Here is a 27,700-nt window from a genome sequence, read left to right as displayed (position 1 = left end):
ACCCCGAAGTCTGGTGGAAAAGGCGCTCTGAGCCGCGGAGGGACTCGACCCAACTGCGAGGTGCTCTTCCGGGGCAGAAAGGGGGCGGGGCGGAATCCACAAAGCCAATCAGAAACAAGAGATGCCGTTCTGTGAGAGGTAGACGGATTCTGAGTGGGGTCACCACCGAGGGAAGGCGGGACAGAGCTGCGGAGAGCCACTCCAGAAGCCGAATCTCGCGGGCCGGGGCGGTGCGGCCGGCGGCCGAGCCTCGCCCCCCAGCACTCTGCGCTGACTGGCGGAGGGGGATCGCGAGGGGCCAATCAGAAGCCGGATCTCGCGGGCCGGGGCGTGGCGGACCCGCCCCCCAGCACTGTGTACTGACTGGCGGAGGGGGATGGCGAGGCGCCAATCAGAAGTTGGGGCTTGCAGGCTCCAGCTGGCCGGGGCCGCCTCAGGACCGCGGGGTGCGGGTCAGCTGTGTCCTCTCGGGACCCGGGGTCGCTGCGGGTGAGCCGACCGGGGAGAGCAGGGGTCTGGGCCGAGGCACCGGCCTGGGGGTGCACTGGAGGCTCCGGGGGCCCCCTGGCGGAGGGGCGGGGTCCGGGGCTGCAGCCCCCTCCTCCTCGTCCCCTCCGCGGCCCCGGCGCCCCCCACCAGTCCCCTGCCGCAGCGGGAAGACCACCGGAATCCCCGGCGGCGCGCTGTGGGGCTGGGCTGGGTGCTGGGGTGCAGACCTGCACGGGGCCTGGCGCGAGGACAGCGCAGAAGGAATCGGAGGGGGTGTGTGCAGGGCGCGCTGGGGTAACGTCTGGAGAGGAGGGAAAATGCAGAATAACTCCCCTGTTTCGTCCGGAATTCCAAAATCTCATGTAGTTTTAAAGCTCAAACGCAGTGTGGTAGGATATATTGGTTCCCAGAGGTTTCAGGTGCAAAGATTAAGTTTCGAAACCCCATTCAGGCGTTTTTACAACATCTTTAGTGAACAAAATCTGAAAGCAAATATTCTGGTCAGAAAGTAAACATGAGAAGTGATTAGCAAGACCGTAGGAACTATAACAGGTGGTGGAAACTGAGCAGCTGGGGCGGGCTTGGAGGTGGGAGAAATCAGTGCGGGAAAGAGGGTCGAGGAAGGCGGGGACGCGGAGGGGAATGGCGTGTTAGACGAATATTCCTGTTATCGCTGGAGTCATCAGGCAACAGTGTGGGGCTGAGGCAGGAAGGGGTCACATCCTGTGTGTGCCTCCCTGAATTTTACCTCGCTGTCCTCAACGCGGTGGGCTGGGCTTTGGGTTTCATAGATCTGAAGTGATTGCACACTAACAGGCATATGGTGATTTGGGGACTCTGAGAAAGCTCTAAGACGCCCCTTCAACCCTCTTCCTAGCCAGTTTCTCACACAGCCTTTTTTTTTTTTTTTTAATGTAAATTTACATTTGGTGAGATTCACAGATCTTACGCTCACTTAAGTTTTAAGCTAAGTTTTGACAAATGTATACACCCATGTAACCAAAGCACAGTAAAAATATAGACATTTTCCTCCAGAACGTTTTCTCCTGCCACCTCCCTGCCAGAAACAACAGCTTCTTATTTCTATCAATAAGAGCTAACTGTTCATGAGATTCTTTTTATTTTTTATTATTAAAAAAAAATTTTTTTTTAACGTTTATTTATTTTTGAGACAGAGAGAGACAGAGCATGAACAGGGGAGGGGTGGAGAGAGAGGGAGACACAGAATCGGAAACAGGCTCCAGGCCCCGAGCCGTCAGCACAGAGCCCGACGCGGGGCTCGAACCCACGGACCGCGAGATCATGACCTGAGCCGAAGTCGGACGCTGAACCGACCGAGCCACCCAGGTGCCCCCATGAGATTCTTTTTATATGACACTACATCCCTTGAACAACAGTCAGAATCGTGCCCTAAAATGCAACCTACCCCAAGATGTTATTAATTATTTACAACTTAGTACGAAGGGAGGATTGAAATAAAACTATTTTATAAAAAGAGGGGAGGGAGGATACAAGGACCCTAGCTGCTTGGCCCTTGAAGTGTGTTCAGAAGCCCCACATCGCTGTATCTGTGTCACGAGATGCTTTGGGGATGCCGGGCGTGTGAGCAGAGGGCCGTGTCACCAAGGAGAAGAAAACACTCTCCCCCATCCTGTCTGCCCAAGTCATACTCAGTAGCTCAGTTCAGATCCCTATTGTCAAGAATATCGTCCTCAGGCTGTATCAGTTCCCTCTCCTCCGAATCGCTATCATATATTAATTTCATACACCGTTTCAGAAACTCAGTTGTAACTTCATTTTACGTAACTTCCCATAATGTTTTTTAGAACTTAAAGGATTTCTTTTTTTTAATTTTTTAAACATGTTTATTGATTTTTGAGAGAGAGAGAGAGAGACAGAAAGACAGAGCATGAACGGGAGAAGGGCAGAGAGAGAGGGAGACACAGAACCTGAAGCAGGCTCCAGGCTCTGAGCTGTCAAGCACAGAGCACGATGTGGGGCTCGAACCCACACACTATATCATGACCTGAGCCAAAGCCGGCTACTTAACCGACTGAGCCACCTAGGCATCCCAGGATTTTTTTTTTTTAAGTTTTATTTATTTATTTTGAGAGAGACAGAGACATTGAGAGTTGGGGAGGGGCAGAGAGAGAGGGAAGGAGGGAGAATCCCAACCAGGTCCAAACTGTCAGCACAGTGCTTGATGTGGGCTCAAACTCATGAAACGTAAGATCATGACCTGAGCCAGAATCAGGATTGGACAGTCAACCGACAGCCACCCAGGTGCCCCTAGATTTTATTTTGTTTTTTAACTAAAAAAATTTTTTTAATGTTTATTTATTTTTGAGAGAGACAGAGTGCAAGCAGGGGAGGGGCAGAGAGAGAGAGGGAAACACAGAATCCAAAGCAGGCACCTGGGTCTGAACTGTCAGCACAGAGCCCGAAGCCGGGCTGGAACCCAACAGACCGTGAGATCGTGACCTGAGCGAAGTCTGACGCTTAACCGACTGAGCCACCCAGGCGCCCCCACTCTAGATTTTATTTTTAAGTGGTCTCTACTCACCTCCCCCCTCAACGTGGGGCTCAAACCTATAACCCCGAGATCAAGAGTCACACGCGCCACTGACAGAGCCAGCCGGGTGCCCCACATAACATGTTTATTTCAAGCCCTTATTCCTCTTAGCCGGAGAAAATGTATTCTTGACGAGTTAAGGTAAATGGAGTCATTCAGTGTCAATTCAGACACGTCAGGTTTGTGCTTAACCCAGGGTTTCTTTGGCACCCTCCGTTTATTACTTACTGCCTTATAACTTGTTGTTTTGAATAGCTCGTAAGTTTTTTATTGTTCGGATATTTGCAAGCCAGAGTTAACTTTTCTGGGGTTACAGAGCCCGCTAGGCGCGCTTTCACATCGCCACCTGTGCCTCCCATGATGCTCTGCGCGCCAGCCCACACTGGCGTACCGGGAGCATGCGTGGTAAGCTGGAGGGGGAGCCTTAGAATTCCAAGTGGGGCTACGAGAGTAAGACCACCGTGTTTCAGCTTATATTTTAGCCCCAAACTGATGGTAACATAGTCAAAGGGACAAAACCCTGGCTTAGGAGTGTCAAGAGCCGAGTCCTTACTGTTACATCGTATGTCACTTTGGGTGAGGCCTCTCACCTTCCAGGACCCAAATCTCCCCATAAATAAAGTGGGGGAGCAGAGCAGGAATTGGATGAGGTGATACCAGGCGCTTTCCTCATCTGTATCCTGTCCCTGGAAACATACCTTCTGTTTGCAAGGTGAGTTTAAACATAATTTGTGGTGCAAGGAAATTTATTCACCTGCCAAAACACCCACTTCTTTATCTCATTTGCTGATGTGATTTTTTTAACTTTATGAGTGAAAATTAATAATAAGAACTATATTGGGGCGCCTGGGTGACTCACTCGGTTAAGCGTCCGACTTTGGCTCAGGTCATGATCTCATGGTTTGTGGGTTCAAGCCCCACGTCGGGCTCTGTGCTGACAGCTCAGAGCCTAGAGCCTGCTTCGGATTCTGTGTCTCCCTGTCTCTCTGCCCCTCCCCTGGTCACACTCTGTTTCTCTCTCTCTCAAAAATAAATAAACATCAAAATAAAATTTTTTAAATAGTAAGAACTATAGAATCAATATTGAGCAACATTATTGGTCTGTCTTAAGAAACATCACTTCATTAAATATATTCATTATATGTCTCTTTCTAGTTTTTTTGTTTTCTCTAGACATAATGTCACGTGGAGATGATCTTCAGTCACAGCCTCTCACCAAGCCCGCTTTCAGTGAAACCCAAGCCTCTGCATTAGTGGAATCGGTATTTGGGTTAAAAGTTTCCAAGATCCAGCCACTTCCTAGCTACGATGACCAAAACTTTCATGTATGCGTTTCAAGAACCAAAGACACTACAGATGGCCCGACTGAGTATGTCCTCAAAATAAGCAACACTGAGTCGAGCAAAACTCCAGAGCTGATTGAAGTTCAGAGTCACATCATCATGTTTCTGAGAGCCGCTGGGTTCCCAACAGCCTCTGTGTGTCGCACTAAAGGAGACAACCTAACCTCTCTTGTGTCCACAGGTAAGAAATTACCACGTCACTCGTCATCACCTGTGCATGTACATTACTGCATTTTGGCTACAGGTGGGAATATCAAGAACAGGTTTATAGCTCCCAGCGTGGATGTGGTTATTTGTTCAGTGGCTGGGGGAGGCCACAGCATCACCCAAGTGCAGATCAGGGGCTCTGATTCCGAAGTGGTTAGAGCTGGGATCTGGTGTAACTCCTCCCCTTAGGAAGGTCTTGATGGATGAGGCACTAAGGACACGTGGAGTTAGGGGAAATTTTTTTTAACAGAAAAATAATGAAAGATTTTTATTCATCAGACCAGCTGTGTATCTTGGTGCTGTGGTGTGGAAGAAAGAACACAGGACTAGAAATCAGGGATTTTAGATCCCAGCTCTGTCATTGCTGTGTATGGTAACCTGGGACCCACTGCTTCATATTCCTAAGACTGGAGTCCTCGTCTGTGAGACTCTGGCCCATTTCCCTCTAATTTTGCCAAAATTCTAAGCTGAACCTGTAGAGTTCTCTAAGCAGCAGCCTGAAATCAGCTCAGCCCTGGAATTTGTTAAAGGTTAAATCTTGACCATTATTTCCCTCTTATACGATCACCCATTCTGTCATAATCTGCATGGCTCCAGACAAGTGAGGCCCCATCCAGGCCCCGACACACAGGCTTTCCCCCCCGTTTGCGCCTGAAGAAGCCTCTGAAACTGTCATTTCTCTATATCACACTTTCCTCAATTATAAACTTATGAAAATGTGTTTTAGGTCCATTTGCCAGACCAGGCAATTTATGTTTAGTGCTAAGGCTGGCAAAGCTGGGGCTGGAGCACTGCTGGTGTGTAAGTGCCTGGTTCCAGGGCTGTGCGGTTTGTCTGTTCTGCCTGCGCCGATCTGCTCAGTCCTGCTTCATAAAATCCTGCTGGCTGGTTTTAGGTTAGCTCATGCATTTCTCTTCTTCTGTGATTTCTGTTATTCTCTATGATAATAATTACAAAGCCAGAAAGTCCATTTTCTGGAGAATAATTGACAGGATATAACCTTCCATCCATCTAGATAGTGGCTCCGAAATCGCAAGCTACTTGGTGAGGCTCCTGACTTACCTCCCAGGAAGGCCTATAGCTGAGATCCCCATCAGCCCCCAGCTACTGTATGAAATTGGAAGGCTAGCTGGCAAATTGGATAAGACACTGGAGGTAAGATTTGCAGTTTTATCTTATTTATAAGAATTTTTTGTTTAGTTTTGATTTTTTTTTTTTTAAGATAGAGAGCACAAGTGAGGGAGAGGCAGAGAGACAGAGAGGGAGACACAGAATCTGAAGCAGGCTCCAGGCTCTGAGCTGTCAGCACAGGGCCTGACACAGGGCTCAAACTCATGGACTGTGAGATCATGACCTGAGCCAGAGTCGGATGCTTAACCAACTGAGCCACCCAGGTGCCCCTAGTTTTGATTTATTTTACTTAAAAGATAGACCCAGTGTCAGACTCCCTTTTTATGTGTGGTGCCTCCTAAGGTTTGTGATGAAGGAAATAGGGTCTTAGATGCATGAATTTTATGACAGTAAGGCTCCTTTCTGCCCAGGTCTGTGAAATCTCCCCTGACCTTTTCTCTTCCCGTGCTGTGCATAATTGACCACTTCCTTCTCTTGCTACTTCTGAACTTGGACATCCTTCTATCACTGTACTTATTGGGCTATGTTCCAGTCAGCTAGTGCTGTGTAACAAGTCATCCCCAAACTTACTGGCCTGAAACAGTAATGACTTATTTGTCATGTTTCCATGGGTTGACTGAGTGGATCTCCTGCTCTACGTGGTATTGATTGGGGTCACTCATGCAGCTGTACTCAGCTGGGAGCTCAGTCCTCCATGTGGCCTCTGCTTGTCACATGGTGTCTCATCCTTCAGGATGGCTGAGCGTCTTTACAGCATGGCTGCTGGTTTCCGAGAGAGTGCTCCGAGGGGACAAATCCCAGTTCACAGACAGTCATTGAGCCTGTTATTGAGTTATTGAGACAGTTTGAATCATGCTAGCTAGTGTCCCATTGGCCAAAGCAAGCGACATGTCTAATCCCAAAGTCAACTGGGAGAAGCTACATAGGGTGTGAATAAAGGAAGCATGATTCATAGGGGACATCAGAACAACAGTCTACCACATATGGTATCGTAATTATTGCATATTTGCACTTCCTGTTACGTATGGTTCATGAGAAGCAGTGAGCTTCTTTTTTTATTATTATTGTTAGAGAGAGAGAGAGCACACGTGAGCAGGGGGTGGGGCAGAGAGAGAGAGAGAAGAAGAGAGAGAGAATCCCAAGCAGGGTCCATGCTCAGTACGCAGCCCAACGCAGGGCTCTATCCTATGACGCTGGGATCATGACCTGAGCTGAAATCAGTCAGACACTCAACCGACTGACCCACGCAGACGCCCCAGAAGCAGTGAGCTTCTTAAGAGATGGTTTATGCTTTGTTTTTTTTTTTTTAATTTTTTTTAATGTTTATTTATTTTTGAGGTGGGGGGTGGGCAGAGAGACAGGGAGACACAGAATCCGAAGCAGGCTCCAGGCTCCGAGCTGTCAGCCCAGAGCCCGACGTGGGGCTCGAACCCAGAACCACGGGATCATGACCTGAGCCGAAGTCAGACACTCAACTGACTGAACCACCGAGGAGCCCCTGGTTTATGCCTTAATCATCTTTTTCCCTTGCTGTCTAACAGTGTGAAACACATAGCAGGTATTCAAGGAGGACTGGATTAAAAAAAAAAAGAAGCAACTTATGAGCTGGTTCTTAAAAGTTAGGAACCCATCAGTCAGAGAAGAAGGAGGGAGGGCTTTCTAGCTAGAGGAAAGAGCATGCGAACAGCCATGCCGGTAAATGATCATGTTCCAGGACTTCTGGTAATTCGTTATGCTTGGAATACAGGGATTAAGCCTGAGGGAGACAGAAGATAAAGTTGGAAACATCCCGTGGTCAGATTATAAGATACATCAGCATATACGATACTGAGGAGCTTAGGGACTTTGGAGGGTTTTTAAACAGGCAAAGATTTCTAGTTTATAGCACTCTGTGGATCAGTGTGGTGGATGGATTGGCAGAAAGCCAGGATGGAGGCAGGGAATGCACCTAGGAAGCTAATGAATAATCAGATAAACGCGGATTGAGAGCTTGACGGTCTCCTCAGGCTTGAAGGAAAGGTTCAAGATATATTTTGGAGACAGAGCCAAGTTGGTGATTGATTTAATGTGAAGCCTGTGGGAGAGGGAGGGGCTGAGCGAGACGTGGGTTCCCACCTGTGTCTGCTGGGTCACAGCCCCGCGCACAAGCAGGCAGCATTCTCCCCTGACATCAGTCATGAGGTGGCCTTTGTAGCCCGGAGCAGAGGACAGGAGGGATGAAGAGGGGGAGAACTAGAACTATCCGAGATGGGGCTGGTGGTTGCTGAGATCTGTGCCGGCAAAGGCTTCTTGCTGCAGACGAAGCAGAGCAGCCCCACTGACCTCACATTGTGCCCCTCTTGTGGCTACTGTGGTCAGCCTGCCCGAGTCACTCCTTGCTTCTGCCCGCAGTTTCTTTCCATCCGGCTGGTGCTTTAGCGAGAAGAGTAAGGTGGAGACTTAGCAGGAGCTAAGAGATGGGACGGGGCGGGGAACACCCCAACAATAAGATTTAGGGGATTTTTATGCCCTCTGTCCCAGAGACTTGATATTTACAATCTCCTGAGACTGAGTGGAAAAAATTCTTGGCTGCTTTATGCCCACAGCCTCTATATTACGAGTCCTTCTTGCAAGCAGTGTGTACATGGGTCTTGCTATTTTATCCAGCCTAACCATCTGCGCCCTTCAGTCGGGATGTTTACATTTAATGCAGTAGTGACGAAACCCTCAGGAGCTCGGCGTGGCGCACCGAGGAGCCAGGAGAGAAAGGCCAGAGAAGTCGGGCGCGTTGGCTGCAACATTCATGTTCAACAAACCTTTGCTGAGCACCCGCAACGTATGAGGTCTTGATTTGTTTCGCGTCTTAGTTTATCAGAGACGATTGGGAGGCTGGTGTTGATACTCTGACTTCACCGTCAAGGAAACAGATCCGAGATATTAAGTGGCAGAGCCTGTTGAAACCCAGCCGTGTGTGACTCCTGGCCTGGATTCCGGGTGGTCTCCCACTTCTCCTGCCGGAGCCGAGAGGGTGTCCTGTGGGCCGCATGGCTAACAGTGCCACCGTTTTAGGAGCCGACTCAGAGCCTTCCTGAGTGGACCGTTGCTCCATTGGAAGCGCGGCAAGAGTGTTATATTTTACTTTATTTAAAAATAAAAGTAAGAGGGGTGCCTGGGGGGCTCAGTCAGTTGGGCGTCCAACTCTTGGTTTCGGCTCAGGTCATGATCTCATGGCTCGTGGATTCGAGCCCCATGTCAGGTGCTAAGCTGGCAGCACAGAGCCTGCTTGGGATTCTCTCTCTCTCCTCTTTCTCTCTGCCCTTCCCATGCTTGCGCGCACTCTCTCTCTCTCTCTCTCTCTCTCTCTCTCTCAAAATAAATAAACTCAAAAAAATGAAAGTAAGAAATATGCATGGTTGAAATTTCACCCAGTACTGAAAGGCATAACATGAACATTTTTTTCTCTTCCCTATCATCTCCATTCTTAGTTCCAGTGCTACCCCCCAGAAGGCACAGCTTCTAACAGTGTTTTAGTGCTTACTATGCAGGGTATTTTTGTGATCTGCAGTGGCACTTAACACACCAGTGGTCAGGAATTCAAAACCCTGTCATGTGAGGACTCACGGAAGGAACCAGAAAGGTTGACTCTGCAGAAGAGAAGGCTCTGAGGGGGAGGAGCCCTGTCCGGGAGTACATGGAAGACAGTCATGTGGGAGAAGCACTGACTGTGTTCCAGACGGCCCCAGACGGCCCAGCGAGACCCCACGGCAGGGACACTATTGGCACGGATGTCCCAGTGACAGCCCACGGCAGGGACACTATTGCTGAGAAGCAATAACTATTGCTGAGAGTTTAGCTCAGCAGAAGGAAGAGGGCAGAACCGTTCAAGGGTAAAAAGTACCTCCTGTGCGAGGTATTGAAACCGAGGCTACTTCAAGCACGTGGTGGCGAAAGCAGGGACGTCAGGGGAAGGATTTGGAACCCCAGGTCTCGAGAGTGGATGTTAGAATGAATTTAGAGGCACATTTTTAAAGAAATAGAATACAATGGAGAACACCAGAATATCTCACACATAATAGTCTACGTATCGTTTATGGACTTTTTTTCCCCTCTCTATGTGTTGGCAGTATCCTGGGTTGTCATGTAAAGCGTATTTCTCACAGGAGAAACACTATTCCACCGGTGATCCCCCCACTCTGGGACAGGTCAGCCCTCCCTCAGCCCCCCACTAGTAACTCATTATCCTGCTCCAAACCTCATTTTCCCCTTTTGTGCAACGATGGTCAAAGCCATTTCAAACCTCAGATAGAGTGGTCAAAATCCAAAGGCCCTGGCAGTTCTAGAATTTTCTGTTGTAAGAATGCTCATTTGTTCCGCAAATACTGCTTGAGCAGTGTCTTTTGTGCACCAGGCACCGTTCCAGGCGTAGGGACCAAGCACAAAACTCCTCTCTGTGGAGCTTACGTTCTAGGGAGGACAGGCAGGCGCGAGGGTGGAGTATGGTGGATGTTAGCAATATGTGCCGCACCTTAAGAAGAAAAAACAAGCAGAGAAGAGGGATCTGAAGCATTGGAGAGAGGGCTGAGATTTTAGATGGAGTGGTCAGGGCGCCCTCCACAGAAGGTGGTTTTTGAGTAAGGAGCTGGTAGCAACGAAGACCCTGGACCAATGGAGGTCTGGGCAAGAGTATCCCACGAGGAGGAAACAGCACACGCAGAGGCCGCGAGGTGGAGCCGTGCTTGGCGTGTTCTCCAACCGCAGGGAGGCCAGGGTGGTTGGAGGACAGTCAGCAAAAGCAGCAGAAGGTGAAGTCAGAGAGGTGATGAGGGGCCGGCAGGTCACGTGGGGAGAATAGAGTTCTCTGTAACCGCCTCCGGCCCTGCCGTAGGCTGTGGCTAATCCCTGACACACCATCATGGGCGCGAAGCGAGATGGGCACGTGCCCTCAGAGCTACGAGGTCCTGTGCAAATATGCAGTCCTTGTTTTGTGGGGGGATTAAATGGGGCGAGTTGTTGAGTGTGGCGCCCCTCCCGTGCGCTCCTGGGACCAGCACTGGGGGGTGGGGGGGTTTGTGGAGCTCGAGGTAGCGGTCGCTCCGACTCTCCAGACTCTAAAGAGTTTCTTGCCTTTGATTTAGAAATTCCATCACCCAAAGTTAAGTTGCCTTCGTCGAGAAAACTTCATTTGGAATCTGAAAAACGTTCCTCTTCTGGAGAAGTACCTGTATGCCTTGGGCCAGAGCCGAAACCGAGAGATCGTCACACAGGTCATTCAGCTGTTCAAGGGCGAGGTCCTGACCAAGTTAGGTGATTTTCGAGAATGTGAGTATTCCTCTGATCAAATAAGTATTTTTTTTTTTTTTTGCTATTTATATTATTTATTTTTAAAGTTTATTTTTTTTAAGTTATTTGTTTAATGTTTATTCATTTTTGAGAGGGAGGGAGACAGCATGAGCAGGGGAGGGGCAGAGAGAGAGGGAGACACAGAATCTGAAGCAGACTCCAGGCTCTGAGCTGTCAGCACAGAGCCCGACGCGGGGCTCGAACCCACGAACTGCGAGATCATGACCTGAGCCGAAGTCTGATGCTTAACCGACGAGCCACCCAGGTGCCCCTGCAACCTGCGTTTCTTATTCAGTGTTGTCTCTGGATTGATCCACTTGACCTGTAGTTCCAGTTCATTTAGTTCACCGTTGTTAACTGCTGAATAGTATTCCAGAGTATGTTCGTACCACCATTTATTTCAATGTACTGTAATTTTTACTTAGTTATTTTTGAGGGAGAGTGAGTGTGAGCAGGGGAGGGGCCGAGCGAGAGGAGAGAGGCTCGACACTGTCAGCACGGAGCCCGAGGTGGGGCTCCATCTCATGAACCGTGAGATCACGGCCTGAACCAAAATCGAGACGCCAAACCCACTGAGCCACCAGGCTCCCTGAACATACTGTAATTTTTTTGGCCTGGTTTGTTCTTTTGTTAATAGAATTTTGTGTGGGTTCCCTTTTTTTTTTTTTCTGCTACATCACGGGGCTCTGGTGAGCACGCTAGTCCACATCTCCTCATGGACACGGAGAACAGTTTCTCTAGGGTGTAACCAGCCTCTTGACTGAGCGTGAAGCCTTAGTCAAAGGACAAGAAAGTAAGGGGCATTTCTAGCAAGCCTAACCTAGGCAGTATGTGTCCCTTGTGGCCTCCGCTTGGGCTGCGTTAACAAAGTACCAGGGGGTGTAGACAACAGAAATTTATTTCTCACCGTCCTGGAGGCTGGAAATCTGGGGTGCCGTCATGGGCAGTTTCTTTCCTGGCTCACAGCCACCTTCTCTCGGTGTCAAGCATGCTCTGTGGTGTCTCTTCTTATCAGGGCATAAATCCCATCATGAGGGCCCCACCCTCATGACCTCATCTCACCCCTGTCAACCTCCTGAAGACCCCATCTCCAAATACCACCACACTGGGGGGTGGGACTTCAACATGTGAATTGTTGGGGCGGCGGGGCAGTCACATTTCAATCCATAGCATTTACTTTATGTAAACATAATGCAAGGGGGTGGGGCGCCTGTGTGTCTCAGTCAGTTAAACATCTGACTCTTGATCTCAGCACAGGTCTTGATCTCAGGGTCATGAGTTCAAGCCCCATGATGGGCTCCATGCTGGGCGTGCAGCCTACTTAAAAAAAAATCAAACACGCAATGCGAGGTGGTAGCAGGAAAACAGAGTTGATTTGCCCTCAAGTCTGCCCCCACAACTCATATTCGTCTCATTAAAATGTACCCACCACTCACTAGTTGGTCTGATCACAACCCTAGGACTTGGCAGCCTTGACTTTGTTCTTTCTCTCACGCCTCACATCCAATCAAATTCTACCAGCTCTAACTTCAAATGTGCCCCATTTTTACCCACTTTACCCCACCTTAACTACTACCACTTGTTCCAAGCTACCCTCATTTCTCATCTGGATTACTGAGTGTGTGACGTCATGGGTCCTGGGGTAGGACTGTTGGGTCATAGGACGTGTCTATATGCAGCTTTATGAGATAATGTCAAACTGTTTTCCAAAGTGGTTGTATGTTGACTTTATGCTACTGCCGGCAGAGGATGAAAGTTTTCACGGCTCTACACCCTTGGTATCATCAGATGTTTTACTTTTCGCCCATCTGATAGAATGTGATGACTTTTTTTTTTTTTTAAGTAGGTTCCATGACCAATGTGGGGCTTGAACTCACGACCCAAGATCAAGAGTCGCAGGCTCTACCGACTAAGCCACCCAGGCACCCCTGTGATGATTTCTTGTTGGGGTTTTACTATACATTTCCCTATTTATTGGCCGTTTGGGTAAACCCTTTTGTGAAGTGCCTATGCAAGTCTTTTGCCAGTTTTTCTACTGGGATTTTTTTCTCATTGATTGCTGGATACAAATCCTTCGGTGGTTATATGTGTTACAAATATTTTGTCCCATTCTGTTCCCTTTTCACTTTCTTTATGATATATTTTGATGAACAATCCTTAATTTATTGGTTTCAAATACATCAATCTTTTACTCTATGGTTAGTGTTGTGTGTCTTGTGTAGAAATTTTTCTCTACCCTGTGGTCATGAAGATATTCTCCTATATGATCTTACTAAAATGTCATAGCTTTTGCATTTCATAATAGGTCTATAAATCATCGGGAATTTACATATGGTGTGAATTTTTCCCATGGCTGATATTTTTTTCCACCAACATTTATTAAAAAGCCATCTTTCTAGGGCACCTGGGTGGCTCACTTGGTTAAGTATCTGATTTCTGCTCAGGTCATGATGCCATGGTTCATGAGCTTGAGCCCTGCATTGGGTGATCACGAGCCCCATTTCGGGTAAACACGAGCCCTGCCTCAGGTGAGTCCCACTTCTCTTTCTCTCTCTCTCTGCCCCTCACTCACTTGCACCCTTTCTCTCTCTTTCTCTCAAAAAAAGCCATCTTTCCTCTCTTTGTTTTGCAGTACACCTCTGCTATAAACGAAATGTTTTGGGGCTCCATTTTATTCCCCTGTTCTATTTGCCTGGGTCTCCTCCCATACCACACTGTGTATCAGCTATGCAAGGCTATGCTGCAGTAACAAATAGCCCCCAAATCATGTGGACTACAAAAACAAAGGTTTAGTTCTAACTCGGGCTGCATGCCTATCATGGGTTGGCTACAGTTCTGTTCTACTATTCTCACTTTGGGATTTAGATGGATGGGATTTTCACCAATTGGACAATTGCTAGAGTACGGGGAGCAAGAATGTAGGGCACTGTACACTGGCCCTTAAATCTCTGCCCTAAAGTGACATCACTTCTGTTCATATGTCAATGACCAAAAAGTCACATGGCCATACACCAACATCTTGAGGAGCAGGGAAGTGCGACTCAGCGCATTCCTGGAAGGAACATGAACTGTGAGATCGTGACCTGAGCCAAAATCAAGAGTCAGACGCTTAACCCACTGAGCCATCCAGGTGCCCCGTCATAAGAAATTTTTTTGGAAATCCTAAGTTAAAATAGACACATCTAGTTCATTCTAGGACTCTTGGTGGCGGCTTCTCCTCCTCCTCCTCCTCCTCCTCCTCCTCCTCCTCTTCCTCCTCCTCCCTTTCCCCCTCCCCCCCCCTCCTTCTTCTTCTCCAATATTGTTTAATCTCTCCACCCAATGTGGGGCTTCAACTCACAACCCCAAGATCGAGAGTTGCATGCTCTACTGACTGAGCCATCCAGGCACCCCTAGACTCCTCTTATAATAATACAAACATACATGTATTCTTTTTAAACATTTCTGGTTTGGGGTGGTTCTGCCTCTCCCTTTACGCTAACAGGTGTTCGCAGTGACTATAACCTCCATCGTCTGGCCTTGTACTGATCAGAAGCAAAGGCAAGTTCAACCACCGAATTTAGCTGCTTTTTTCCTTTTCAGAGGAAATTATTTTATTTCAGGGAAAATAGGGTTCAGCTTTACCTCTGACTGCTCATCGCATTGCTTGAGTGGCCATGCCCGAGAAAGGAGAAGTGGGAAGAATGAACTGGGGGTTAAATACCTGTTTTCACGTGGCTTAATGTTTCTCCTTTCAGGTGTCAATCACGGAGACCTTAATGACCATAACATTTTAGTGGAGGCCATCAAGTCAGCCCCTGAAGGTGCCACGTATCACGTGTCTGGGATTTTAGACTTCGGTGACATGAGCTACGGCTACTATGTGTTTGAGGTGGCCATCACCATCATGTACATGATGATTGAGAGCAAGAGTCCCCTACACGTGGGAGGCCACGTCCTTGCCGGATTTGAGAGCGTCATCCCACTGACACCTGTGGAGAGGGGCGCCTTGTTCCTCCTTGTGTGCGGTCGCTTTTGTCAGTCGCTCGTCATAGCTGCACACTCTTGCCAGCTACACCCGGAGAACAAAGAATATCTCATGATCACTGCCAAAACTGGGTGGAAGCACCTGCAGCAGATGTTCGACATGGGCCAGGAAGCTGTAGAAGAAATCTGGTTTCAAACTGCCAGGTCCTACGACTCTGGGATCGCCATGTGACTAGGCGAAACTTCACATTAGCTTGGATGGTGAAGAACCCAGAAGGACCAAATCTAATTCTATGAAGGATTTCCCTGCACAACGAAAAATGAATTTATAGAACTGATCGGTGCACATGAACCCTCCGAGCACTCTCACAACCACTTTTTAAATCTAAGAAAGTGCCCCCTGAGCAAGCGTGTCTTTCTGTGGGTCTCGCTTGCCTCATGTATAAAACACAGAGTGATGTTTTGACTCAATCTCTCAAGGTGTATATATTCCAGCCCCAAGATCAATGACTGTTTTACGCTTTGAAAGGAACACAAACATAGACATGTTCACGTACTTTAAATTACCGAGTGTAGCACAGAGGCCTCACTGTCATATCACCAATTCTGTGAAGACTTCTCCTATTGCTCTGTGTCTCTAGAACCCTGTGCTGTCTTTTCCATGGCACATCACTCGGTATCACAGATGATGGCTGCATAGTCACGTGGCCCAAGAGCTATTTGAGGGCAGAGACTGTGAAACAATTTTTTGTCTCCCCTGTCTTTTTTTCTTTTGCACCCGATACAGTGCTTTCCCCGTGGTTTCAAAAAATATTTGCAAAATTCATGTATGCTAAAAGAAAGGTTGGAGAAGATAAGGCAGAGACTAAGATGCCTTAGGAGGAAACACAGATGGTGTTCTGAGAAAAAGTCTGCCTTTGAGAGGACACTTGAAGCTGGAACTCTAGAGACCGATGCTGGAAGATACTGGACCTGCAAGGAGGTGAGAGGGCATGCAGGCAGGGCCATGACTCCCGAGGCACAAATACAACGGTCAATTTTCGATTGATACTAAGTCTCTAAGATGTCCCCCAAACCTGTCTCATTTGTGGCTCTTTACACATGAAAATGTGATGTTGGTGGGGCGCCTGGAGGGCTCAGTCAGTTGAGCGTCCGACTTTGGCTCAGGTCATGAGGGTTCGAGCCCCGTGTCGGACTCTGCGCTGACGGCTCGGAGCCTGGAACCTGCTTTGGATTCTGTGTCTCCCTCTTTCTCTCTGCCCCTCCCCGACTCATGCTCTGTCTCACTCTCAAAAATGATTAAAAAAACATTAAAAAAAAAGAGAAAATGTGATGTTGGTGAACAGTGGTTCACTGTATACTTGATGTTAATGATACCACTGTTTCCTTCACTGATTTCTCTGCACGTCTCCTTCAGTGTGATTTATTAAGTGTCTGTTTACTTATTCTTGTGGGTCTAACTATCCGTTCTCTAAGACGACTCAAGTCTACAACCCTTGCCATGCAAACCCCTGTTCAATAGCTGTCCCTTTCAGTCTATATGAATAGCTGTTGCTTCCCTGCCTCTGCAGTCGCCCTATTAGTGTGTAGTTGATAGGGGCTTATCCCCTACCATTCTGGAGATTACAAGGGTTCTAGAAGCTTTGTGCCAGAACCTGGACGAAGACTAAACCTGTATTTCCTACTATGTCATATTATTTTACATGCATTATCTCATTTTATCTCCATAACAAACCCATGAGAGAAGTAGTGGTATGATTAATCCCCATTAAAAAAATTTTTTTTAAGTTTGTATTTGAGAGAGAGACACACACACAGAGTGTAAGCGGGGGAGGTGCAGAGAGAGAGGGAGACACAGAATCTGAAGCAGGCTCCAGGCTCAGAGCTGTCAGAACAGAGCCCAGCACGGGGCTCGAACTCACGAATTGTGAGATCATGACCTGAGCAAAAGTCGGTGCTAAACCGACTAAGCCATCCAGGCGCCTCTAATCCCCATTTTCAGACGAGGGATTTGCTCAGAGACAGCCAGGGCCAGGGTCCCAACCCTCTCCTCCTACCCCCCATGCAAGTGCATGCGCGTGAACACGACTGTGTTGGGATCAAATGAGATCACTTACATGAAAGCACTCACACTTCCCAGTTTAAGGCATTGTATTTTTCTTAAACATTTTGTTCTATTTATTTTGTAAAGTAATCTGTACTCCCAAAGTGAGGCTTGAGCTTAAGATCCTGAGATCAAACTGACTGAGCCAGACTGGCACTCCCATTTTTTGTTTGTTTGTTAATCAAGCTTGACATTCAGGAAATTAGGGACCAGAAAAAATGAACTGAATCTTGAATTTCACCCTCAGAGCACACCCTTAATAAACGGCTGGAATGAGTGCATTTCTACAAGTGCCAGTCTCTGGTCCTCTCGACCCATGAGGAGAAAACCCATTCCTAGATTTGGGGATCAGTACCACATGCACAAGAGAGACTCTGCTCTTGCCAGGGTCTTTTTCTGTCCAGGCTCTTAAACCCTCTTGTACTGCAAGAGAACCCTACGTTCCGATATTCCTATCCTTAATCTCTCCAACCTACAGCCACCGTCCTAGAGGCAGATAACAACTCTAGCTACATATACTACCGTGTGACAATTTAACCAAGAACTTACCCCAACCGTAGGCTTAAATCTCAATCATTTTATTATCTCATGGATTCTGCAGGTATAAATTCAGACAGGCGCTGGGATGGCTTGTCTCTGCTCTACAAATGCTTGGCCCTCAGTCGGGAAGACTTGAGCACTAAGGGAGATTTGATGGTTGAGGGAACTTCATGGGGACTAAAACTTTCTGGAGCAATCTTCACTCACATACCTGGCAGGTAATCCTGGGCCCTCGTCTCGGCTTGTGGCAGAATACCTCTCTGCATTCTAAGAATGACCATCCCAAGAGGACAAGGCAGAAATATATCATCTTTTATGACCGACCACTGTAAGTCACAGGCCCACCTAGATTCAAGGCAAGGAGACACAGGACCTCTGAATGGGAAGCATTCACACCACGCTGTAAGAGGAACACGTGGGCTGGGAGATTGTGGGGCCTCACCATCCTAAAACATCACTTTGATCCTCCCTCTTACTGACGAAAAAAATTCTGGCATTGAAGGCCTCTTATAAATTGACCTCAGATGCCTTTCTGCCTTTACTTCCTTTTTGGTCCTATTTATTCTGGCCAGACTGAACTGCTCCATCCCAAACTTGTCAAGCTCATCCTTTCTTCTGCCTTTTTATCTCAACTGATCTGTCTTCTGTTGACCTGAGATTCTGCCTCTCACTTAAAACTCTGAGCTAACACTTGCTTAATTCTGCAGAATGAACTAAGGTGGCAGGAATCCCCGGTGGTTCTGAGTTAGTTAACATCACCTGAGGATGCCCTCAGAGCACCACCGGTCTGGGTGGGGCCTTTTGTCATTTTGGCTCCTGTCCTTGTGTGCCCAGGAAGCAGAAATGACAGGAAAGGCCTCAAAATACAACTCATTCCCAGGCAGCCTCCTCTTCAAAGTGCAGATCCCCCCAGGGGCGCCTGGGTGGCTCAGTTGGTTAAACGGCCGACTTCAGCTCAGGTCATGATCTTGCGGTCCATGAGTTCGAGCCCCGCATCGGGCTCTGTGCTGACAGCTCAGAGTCTGGAGCGTGTTTCAGATTCTGTGTCTCCCTCTCTCTGACCCTCTCCTGTTCATGCTCTGTCTCTCCCTGTCTCAAAAATAAATAAATGTTAAAAAAAAAAATTAAAAGTGAAGATCCCCCCAGTATTAACTTTTCACCCAACAGGAAGAGGACAAAATCTCTGTCCTCTGGGCCTCTTCCTGGAGGAGACTAAGAGCACATGACTACATGTGAACCCAGGTCTGGCCAACCTGGTAACACAAAGAAACTTAAAGAGTGAATTGGTGGTTTACAGAGGGGCTGAAGTGAAGCTGGATGGAAAAAAGGGCAGGGAGGAGAGACGGGTAACGAACACACGGACAGGGCAGCGTCAGTAAAGACAAATGCATGTTGATGTAGGTATTGCCTTAACTAGGGTGGTCCAGCGGATCCTTTTCCACGAGGAAGAAGGTTGAGGAGACCAAGGTAAAGTTCTCCCCAAAGGTGTGAATCCTATCAGAACTTGCTCTGTGTCCAGAAACACCTGGGCCAGCAGTAAGACGACAGATTCAGGAAGGAAGGAAGGAAGGACAGATTCAGGAAGGAGGTGGGACGCAGGGTCAAGTCTTACGAGCGTGGCACCATTTGAGAACAGGAATAGTTAAGCAATTAACAGGTCCGCACGATTGAGTCCGCCCCGGGCCCCCCACGCCCCGAGCAGAGCCCTCCACCCCGCCCCGCGACCTCTCCGCCCCGAGGGTGCGCGGCCGCCCGGGAGGGGCGCCCCCAGGGGCTCCCGGCGCCGTTCAGCGCACGTCCCAGGCCTGCGGCGGATCTCGCGGAACTGGAACCCACGGTCACACTGCAAACAGGGCGCCGGGCTCAGAGAGGGGAATTCGCGACGGCCACGCTTCCTCCCGTGGGGGCCGCGGGGCCCCGCCCGGCTGCGCCCCCAGCCGCTGGGACCCCGCTCCCGCCCCCGCCACCAGCGCCGGCCCCGCTTCCGAGACTTCCGGGTCTCGGGGCGCGCTGCGCACGCGCGGCCGCCATATTGGCAGCGGCCACTCGGAGTTGGTAGTGGCGGCGGCGGTGGATTGTGTCCCACGAGGAGAGTGTCCTTGTAGGTCTCTACTCTTCCGCGTGTCCCTCTGGTGAGCCTTTGCCCCTGGGTGAGCCTTTGTCCGCGGAAGCCTGGCCGCTCTCCCTGCGGGCAGGGACCACGAGCGACGCGGCGGAGCGCTCTCGGCCTGCAGCCGGCACCGAGGCGCCCTGGTGCCATGACTCTGCACCCGCCTCCTCGGCGACCGGCCGGCCGCCGTGGGGCTCGGCTGCGGGGGGCGCGCGTCCGGGCAGAGGCCCTGCTGGGGTCCATACTTGGATCTCACGCGCACGTCGGGGCCGGGGTCCGGGCTGGGGTCGTAGTCTCGCAGGCGGGATGGAGGTGTCGCTTGGGAGGGTCAGTACTCGAAAGTTGTCGCGCCTGGAGGCTGTGTTCAGGGCCGTCCTTACCTTTCACCTGCCTGTTGTAACAGCCTCGTAACTGGTTACCTTTTCTTCAGTCTCTCTTCAGCCGCCGAGATAATTTCTAAATGCCAGTCAGCTCCTGTGGCTCTTAACCCCACAGTCTTTCAGTTGAGCCCCATTGCTTGGGAGATAAAATTCACAGTTTTTACTTTTGGGCCCGTGGACCCTTCAGGACTTGATCCCAGCATATTTTGCCAGTCTCGATTCCCGATGCTCCGGGATTTAGGAAAATGGACTTTGCAATCTGAAGTTTGGCATTTCCATTAATTCGCGCCGAGCCCCAATTTTGACTTTTGCAGGAATGGTAATGGGGAATCCAAGATTTCCACCCCCACCTGCTCTAAGTTGGGGCTCTGAATCACTCTGGAGAAAGCGTCAGCCTCTTACCTTGGCATTCAAGGCTCTGCGTCCATCTGTATACTTAGCTCTCTAGCTTCTTCAGATTCTTTTAAATTGAGCAGTTTGTCTCTTGCCCATGGAGCTGTCCTGCCTCGGTGCCCTTAGAGCAGGCTTTCTCCTCTGCCTGGACTGCTCTTCCCTTCTGCCTTCTCCTACTTTTCCTCTTAGGCCTAATGGTTCTTAGCCTTATTTCTGCCTCTCCCATGTGTCTCTAACTTGGGTTCATTTTTTTGTATTTGTTTCTCAAAGTATACTTTCTTGATTTTTTTCTCCCCATCCTGCTTCCTACTGTGCTCTTAGCACCTGTTTCCACATTGCCTTATAATTGTCTGTTTCTGCCTCCCTCACCTGAATGCCAGATTGTAAACTCTTCAGGAAAGGGATATTCCAAAATTTGGTATGCATCTAGCATAGTGCCTGGTACACTGAAAATGTTAGATGCTGGAAGGGAGTGAACAAAACAGATTTTTTTTTTTTTTTAAGTTACAAAACGCTCTTCAAATTGTAAACTTCATTTTTAATAATGATCTTATTTTTTCTTTACAGGAATTTTACAAAGTTCAGAAAACATGGTGAGTTGATACACATGCCAGCAAGTTGTTGCCTCATAAATCCTATTGCATGCACCCGTAGACGCGTATGAGAAAATTTGAATGGAAGGAAAAAGCTGGAGTGGTGTCTTCTTCCTTATCGCTTTCTTCCCGTACCCTGAGCCCCGCCTGCCAGCATCTGTTTCATAAGATGGTTTGTGGGCTTGCAGGGATGGGCTTACTTTCGGCGGTAGGAGTCAACTGTATGTTTTTCCTTTGCAGTCTCGAAGATATGACTCCCGGACCACTATATTTTCTCCGGAAGGTAAAAATGGGAATTGTTTAATCTATTTCAAATAAAAAATGTCTTTAAAGAGTTTGACCTGAAAGGAGAAAAAAAATCTACAGACTTTTTTTGTTTTTTAAGTTTTATTATTTAAGTGCTTTCTACAGCCCACGTGGGGCTCGAACCCACCGCCCTGAGATCAGGAGTTGCATGCTTTTCCGACTGAGCCAGCCAGGGGCCCCTACAAACTTTTTTTTAATCCTTGCTAAGTTGTTTGTCCTTTTTGTGCTTGGGACTGATTATGGTCACCAGGTTGGCTTCGTGCCTCACAGAGGGGTCACAGCGGGCCTCTCGTTTGCAGCCTGCCAGGGTTGTTGCTGATTCTCTGGGACCAGTGGTGCTTCGCTACTCACTGCCTGTGTCTTGTAGGTCGCTTGTACCAAGTTGAGTATGCCATGGAGGCTATTGGACATGCAGGCACCTGCTTGGGGATTTTAGCCAACGATGGTGTTTTGCTTGCTGCAGAGAGACGCAACATCCACAAGCTTCTGGATGAAGTTTTTTTCTCTGAAAAAATTTACAAACTGAATGAGTAAGTGAGATCTTCGGGAAGGGAATGTAAAATGTCTCCCTTTCTCACTTAAGTGACGTTGCACATATTTTGGGAGGCATTCCATGTGACATAGTAAAATTGAACAGTTGTTTTTATCTCTGAGAATTTTTGTTTTTAATTTACCTTGTTTAAAACCTCCTTGAGGCCCAGGACGATGCGTTATTTATTCTTTTTAAATGCAGAGCCAAGCCCTTAGTGGAGAAACCACATTGTGTAGTGATAAGAGCACAGGCTTGGTAGTCACACAAATTTGGGTTAATTAGTTAATTTATTCTTCTCTTCTCTTCTCTTCTCTTCTCTTCTCTTCTCTTCTCTTCTCTTCTCTTCTCTTCTCCTTTCGTTTGTTTATTTTTTGAGAGAGAGAGAGACAGAGTGTGAGTGGGGAAGGGGCAGTGAGAGGAGAGGGAGGCACAGAATCCGAAGCAGGTTCCAGGCTCTGAGCTGTCAACACAGAGCCTGACATGGGGCTTGAACCCATGAACAGTGATATCATGTCCTGAGACGAAGTTGGGCATTTAACTGACTGAGCCACCCATGTGCCCCAAATTTTGGTTAAACTCTGTGTGACCCTACACTGATGTTTAACTTCTCTAGGTCTCAACCCACTAGAGTGGTTATGGCAGTTGAGTGAAATAAAATAAATCTAAGTAAACTAGCAGAGTGTCTGGCTTATAGCAGACCCTCAAAGCGTTGTTCAGTGACTGCTCAGGAGTTTTGTTGAATTATATGGACTGTTACCAAACAGCAGCCCTCCTGGAGGTCTGGGAGCAGTTTAGCCAAGCCCTGTACATTAGTGAGATTCCGGTACACTTGGGTGTGCGGGGCTTTGCAGCTGGCAGAGAGCAGACCTTCCCTTCGGTGATGGGCCAGATGATCGCTGGTGCAAGGCCTTTCTGATACACTCATCGAAGGAGTGTTCTCCCTCCGCGGAGTCACTGTCTGCAGGTTTGCCGGGTATGACCGAGGGTATGGAGGCTGTAGGAGAGTCAGGGCAGACCTCAGGGAATGGGGACAGAGAAAGGAAGTGCACCCTCAGGGTGAGCATAGTCCTGGGTCTCCTAGGCAGGCTTATAAAATACCCTTCCCGCCGGTCCCCTCTCCTTCACCTCCATGAAGCCAGGCCTAGAGGAAAGCACACTGCTACCCGAGGGTGTGAAGTAGCCTGTCTTCCTGTTTGGCCAAACCTTTGTTGTCTTTGTGGATGAGTCTTCTTGAGATTTACTTCAGCTTCTTAGTGTTACTCTTGCCCTGTTCACGGAGCAGTGATGGTAACTACGTCTGTAGAAAAATTTAAGGGCGTATTTATTTTTTATGTTGAATGACATCAGTTGAAAGTCTATAAAGATGAAACGTAAGTGGCTTTTGTTGGAAAGTGTAGTGGCTGTGGAGCCAGCATGGTGAATTTCTAACAGAACTTCACTTCTCAGTACTTGTGAATACCCCTCCCAGACATTTCCCTGCTCACACATCAATGTCTTTCTTTTCCTCAAGGGACATGGCTTGCAGTGTGGCAGGCATAACTTCTGATGCTAATGTTCTGACTAATGAACTGAGGCTCATTGCACAGAGGTATGGTCATAAATAGCGTAACTGATGGTACGTAAATTAGTCTTGATGTTTGCAAGGAGAACTCTTAATTTGCAAAGGTGGAAGACGTTAAAAAATCTATTAACTGAAAATTACAAAAAAAAAATTTTAATGTTTCTTTATTTTTGAGAGAGAGAGACAGCATGAGTTGGGGAGGGGCAGAGAGAGAGGGAGACACAGAATCTGAGGCAGGTTCCAGGCTCTGTCAGTGCAGAATCTGATGTGGGACTCAAACCCGTGAACTGCGAGATCATGACCTGAGCCGAAGTCGGATGCTTGACTGACTGAGCCACCCTGGCGCCCCAAAAATTACAAAATTTTTAAAGCAAGGGTGTAAAATGTTACTTACCATGCTCTCCTCCCTGCTTCAAATTACATGGACTCTTAGTGTCTTTGTGGCACAGATTTCTTTTCAGAGGGTATTTTGCTTAGAGTGTATTTGTGTTTTAGGGAAAGTTGTTAATATGCCAATTTCTTTATTCTAGGTATTTGTTACAGTATCAGGAGCCAATTCCTTGTGAGCAGTTGGTCACGGCACTTTGTGATATCAAACAAGCTTATACACAGTTTGGAGGTACTGAAGTTTTTGGAAGTCGTGTTCCAGAAGGTTAAACCATTTTATGAGTAATGACCTTTTTGAGGTAGTAAAAAGAAATTGAAATAAGAAAACACTTTTCATACATCCCTGCTTCGTGAACTAATTGGCTTCCACCATGTAGATTGTTACATGTTTTGCTAATAGACCACTGAAAGGCCGTGATGCCATTTTCAAATCTGGAAACAAATTGCTTTTTACGTAATAATGAAATTCAGCATCGCTCCTCTGTTCTTTATTCCCTTTCTTGGCTGTGTCCAAATCCTGGAAACAAAAGTGGAAGTTTGGACAGAGCTTATCACCAGCGTTCAGAAAACAAAGCAGTTTATGAATGCTTAACTTCCCAGAGCAGGGCCAGTGCCACTCGCTGGGCTCAGGTAGCAGCATTGCTGATCTAGATGCTGTTTGTTGTGCTGTTAAAGGAAAACGTCCCTTCGGCGTGTCCCTGCTTTACATCGGCTGGGATAAGCACTACGGTTTTCAGCTCTACCAGAGTGACCCCAGCGGGAATTATGGAGGATGGAAAGCCACATGCATTGGAAATAATAGTGCTGTGAGTAGTTTTGTGTTGCTGTAAAATCTAGCAAAAGATCTAATAACCACCATAATTTTGAAGTAGCAGTGAACATGATCTATTTGAAAATAGTTGCCACAACCTTATGTGATATGCAAATACCTTCAATTTCTATTGGTAATGAAGTCGCAGGTAGTGCTACTACTGGGACTTACTGTCTACGTTTATAATGGAAGGAAATGGTAATTTTTTTTCTTAAGTTTATTGTTCTGAGAGAGAGGGCACGCATGGGGGAGGCGCAGATAAGGAGGGAGGGAGGGAGGGAGGGAGAATCCCAAGCAGGCTCTGTGCTGTCAGGAAGCAGCCCGATGCGGGGCTCGATCTCAAACTGTGAGACCAAGACCTGAGCCGAAATCAAGAATCAGACGCTTAACCAGCTGAGCCACCCAGGTGCCTGGAAATGCTAATTTTCAGTTAGAAGTCGTGAAAATAAGGTGTAATTTTTTCCACGTCCTAGTTCTCAGATCCTTTGAATTCTATCACAAGTCCCTTGGAGGTCCTGGGAGTCCTGGCTAAAGATCCCATTCATACAGCACCAACAGCCCTGTTCACCTGTTCCGGGTCTGCCCTCCTGTCATTGAAATTGTGTGTGTTGCTTATAACGCCCGTAATAATTCAGCCATTATTATTCTGACTAATTCATATTCCTAAAAAATGTGAGAATTTAAAGAAAATTCTTTGTTGATTCTCCATTATGTTTTAATAGGCAGCTGTGTCAATGTTAAAACAAGACTACAAAGAAGGAGAAATGACTTTGAAGTCAGCACTTGCTTTAGCTATCAAAGTCCTAAATAAGACCATGGATGTGAGTAAACTCTCTGCTGAAAAAGGTAATCGATGTCCACTCCTCTGATTGGTTCGCTTGTGTGAGAGAAGCAGTTGAGCGGCTCCTGTGTTAGGCCACCTTGTCAGAGTTCTTTGAAACCTCAACCTTACGAATTGGGTGGCCTTATACCTGTGTCCTAAGTGAGGACACTAGGGCTTAGTGGGGTTAAGTGACTTGACCAAGGTCAAGACCACTGGGAAGTTGTAGGGCCGTAATCCCACAGTACATCCTGAGCCTGAGTGTTCTCAGTGTTCATAGCTAGAGATCTGAGTTGTGCTACTTTTAGTTGATAATTGTCTTACCAGCTTCTTGACGGTGATATCTGTGTGTGCGTACATATATATGATGAAGAACATGCATGTGATTAGGTATTTATACATACGTATCTTATGCTTTTTTTTTTTTTTGTAATGTATCTTACGCTTTATCCAAGGGATGACTTTTGCAGGAGCTGTGGTATCCTCTGCTCTTTTGAATCTCCTGATCTCTCATGTGATGCCATATTTGCAATTTTAAATACTTTATGTAGCTTAAATCATATAACCACAGAAGACAATATTTCTAAGTAATGTTTTTCAAAAACTATGGTGAATTAATGTATTGATTCTGTTTAGAATAATTTAGCTCCTCTTGTTCCTTAGAAAATGCAATTTACTTGCAGGCTGTCCCCTTTTTGTCTAGTTCTACCAATTTCAAGGAGGTCGTATTCCATTTCCTCTGCTCTCAAAGTTCGTTCTTTGGTATCCGTTTACTTTTCTCATCTGTGGTCATGGGAACGGCTTTTCATGCCTTTGTTTTAAAAAGAGGTTTCAAAAGTCCATGAAAAATGAGTATAATCACTGGTTAGAGATTCTCTGCACCTTCAGAGGTTCCAGCAGGGAGGCTGTGGTTCCATCTGGTCGTCACAGCTAATAGGCCAGAGGGGGGACACTTAAGTGAAAGGGTTGATAGGAACTTCACAAGATGAGAGGTATTTTATTGCTGTCAGAGTACCCGTGAATCATACACAGCACACGGCATGGAGAGTGGGGGCCTCGGCTCCAGGGAAGAGCTGGGACTGTTGAGTTTGTTTGCCGAGTGTGCCCGCCTGTAACACAAGTGCGTGTGCTCACTTCCAGTGGAAATCGCCACCCTAACAAGAGAGAACGGGAAGACGGTCATCAGAGTCCTCAAACAGAAAGAGGTGGAGCAGTTGATCAAAAACCATGAAGAAGAAGAGGCTAAAGCTGAGCGCGAGAAGAAAGAAAAAGAACAGAAAGAAAAGGAAAAATAGAAGGAAGGACCATGGGTTTTGTAACTCACCTGGGGCCATTTCAGTGTCCGTGCTGTCCTTTTCACCCTGCGAAAGCTCTGACTTGTTTCGGCTTGTGTGGTGGGAGACCAGGATGGCACCAGCTCGCTTGAGTCCTTGCTGTCTCTGTCCACTCAGATCTTGTATTGATGATTACTCGTCACGGACGCCCCAGTCCCTCCACCCTTGTTTTGGGGAATAAAACTTGGAAAGAATGGAAATGGTGAAGGAAGATATTCTCCGTAGCCGTGATCCCTGAAGGTCCGGGGATCACGAGCGAAATGTACTCCGGCGGCCTTTGCAGTCACTTCTAGTGAGATGTCACAACTGACGGCGTGTAAGCTTCATACAAAGAGAAAGGTGGGATTGTGCACTCAGGATTTCCTTAGTTGTCCCCCTGCTATGTGGAGACCCTGTAGCCCAACTTGAGCAAAGTTGAGCCATCCCTCTCTTGGCCTCCAATAGAGCAAGATCCGGTGATGCAAGAGTCATCTTCTTCCCCTTGGTGTTGCCAGCCTGTGCTGTTGATGGGTAATCATCCTGGGCGTAAAATCGTGTGGGCGCACGTGCACACACATACACACATGCGTGCGCATAGTTAACAAAGTATGAAAGGCACAATTAAAGGAAACCCTGTGTCCCTACTAAGCAGCCTCAGAAACAGTCCCCGCGAAGCCCTTGTGTGTCCCTTTCAGATCTCACCCCTGTACCCAAGATACATTATGTTCAGTTTATCCTTCCTCTCATCTATGGGGTTTGTGTTCTGGCTTTTCGCCCCTCCACTCCAGGTGGGCTTAGCAGGTCTGTCAGTCTGAGCTGTCCT

General features: G+C 47.8%; 2 protein-coding genes across 3 annotated transcripts; both read left to right on the top strand.

Moving 5' to 3' along the window:
• The first annotated feature begins 334 nt into the window (after positions 1-334).
• Positions 335-16,562, top strand: HYKK (hydroxylysine kinase). Of its 2 annotated transcripts, none has more exons than XM_027068326.2 (5): positions 335-489; positions 4,217-4,585; positions 5,627-5,766; positions 10,857-11,040; positions 14,799-16,562. In XM_027068326.2, exons 2-5 carry the CDS (start codon positions 4,240-4,242, stop codon positions 15,257-15,259), a joined length of 1,131 nt encoding a protein of 376 aa, XP_026924127.2. In that variant the 5' UTR covers positions 335-489; positions 4,217-4,239; the 3' UTR covers positions 15,260-16,562. The 2 variants fall into 2 exon arrangements, with proteins under 2 accessions (XP_026924127.2, XP_026924128.2); XM_027068327.2 differs by having other exon boundaries at positions 348-489; positions 4,235-4,585.
• Positions 16,563-19,675: 3,113 nt separating this feature from the next.
• PSMA4 (proteasome 20S subunit alpha 4) lies at positions 19,676-27,098 on the top strand. Its single transcript, XM_027068335.2, has 9 exons — positions 19,676-19,803; positions 21,122-21,147; positions 21,388-21,430; positions 21,821-21,983; positions 23,496-23,573; positions 24,077-24,165; positions 24,609-24,739; positions 25,467-25,590; positions 26,705-27,098. The coding sequence occupies exons 2-9, from the start codon at positions 21,145-21,147 to the stop codon at positions 26,857-26,859; spliced, it is 786 nt and encodes a 261-aa protein (XP_026924136.1). The 5' UTR covers positions 19,676-19,803; positions 21,122-21,144; the 3' UTR covers positions 26,860-27,098.
• Positions 27,099-27,700: the final 602 nt, after the last annotated feature.

Source organism: Acinonyx jubatus, chromosome B3 (assembly GCF_027475565.1).
Source record: "Acinonyx jubatus isolate Ajub_Pintada_27869175 chromosome B3, VMU_Ajub_asm_v1.0, whole genome shotgun sequence".
Classification (NCBI taxonomy): Eukaryota; Metazoa; Chordata; class Mammalia; order Carnivora; family Felidae; genus Acinonyx; species Acinonyx jubatus.
Note: the sequence above shows the minus strand (reverse complement) of the source record. Positions and strands in the feature narration are given on the sequence as shown.

Coding starts and splice junctions, on each gene's coding strand:
- HYKK (XM_027068326.2), top strand. CDS start 4,240: ATGTCACGTGGAGATGATCTTCAGTCACAGCCTCTCACCAAGCCCGCT. Junction 4,586..5,626: donor AACCTCTCTTGTGTCCACAG/GTAAGAAATTAC, acceptor CCATCCATCTAG/ATAGTGGCTCCGAAATCGCA. Junction 5,767..10,856: donor AATTGGATAAGACACTGGAG/GTAAGATTTGCA, acceptor CCTTTGATTTAG/AAATTCCATCACCCAAAGTT.
- PSMA4 (XM_027068335.2), top strand. Junction 21,431..21,820: donor CACTATATTTTCTCCGGAAG/GTAAAAATGGGA, acceptor TGTGTCTTGTAG/GTCGCTTGTACCAAGTTGAG. Junction 21,984..23,495: donor AAAATTTACAAACTGAATGA/GTAAGTGAGATC, acceptor CTTTTCCTCAAG/GGACATGGCTTGCAGTGTGG.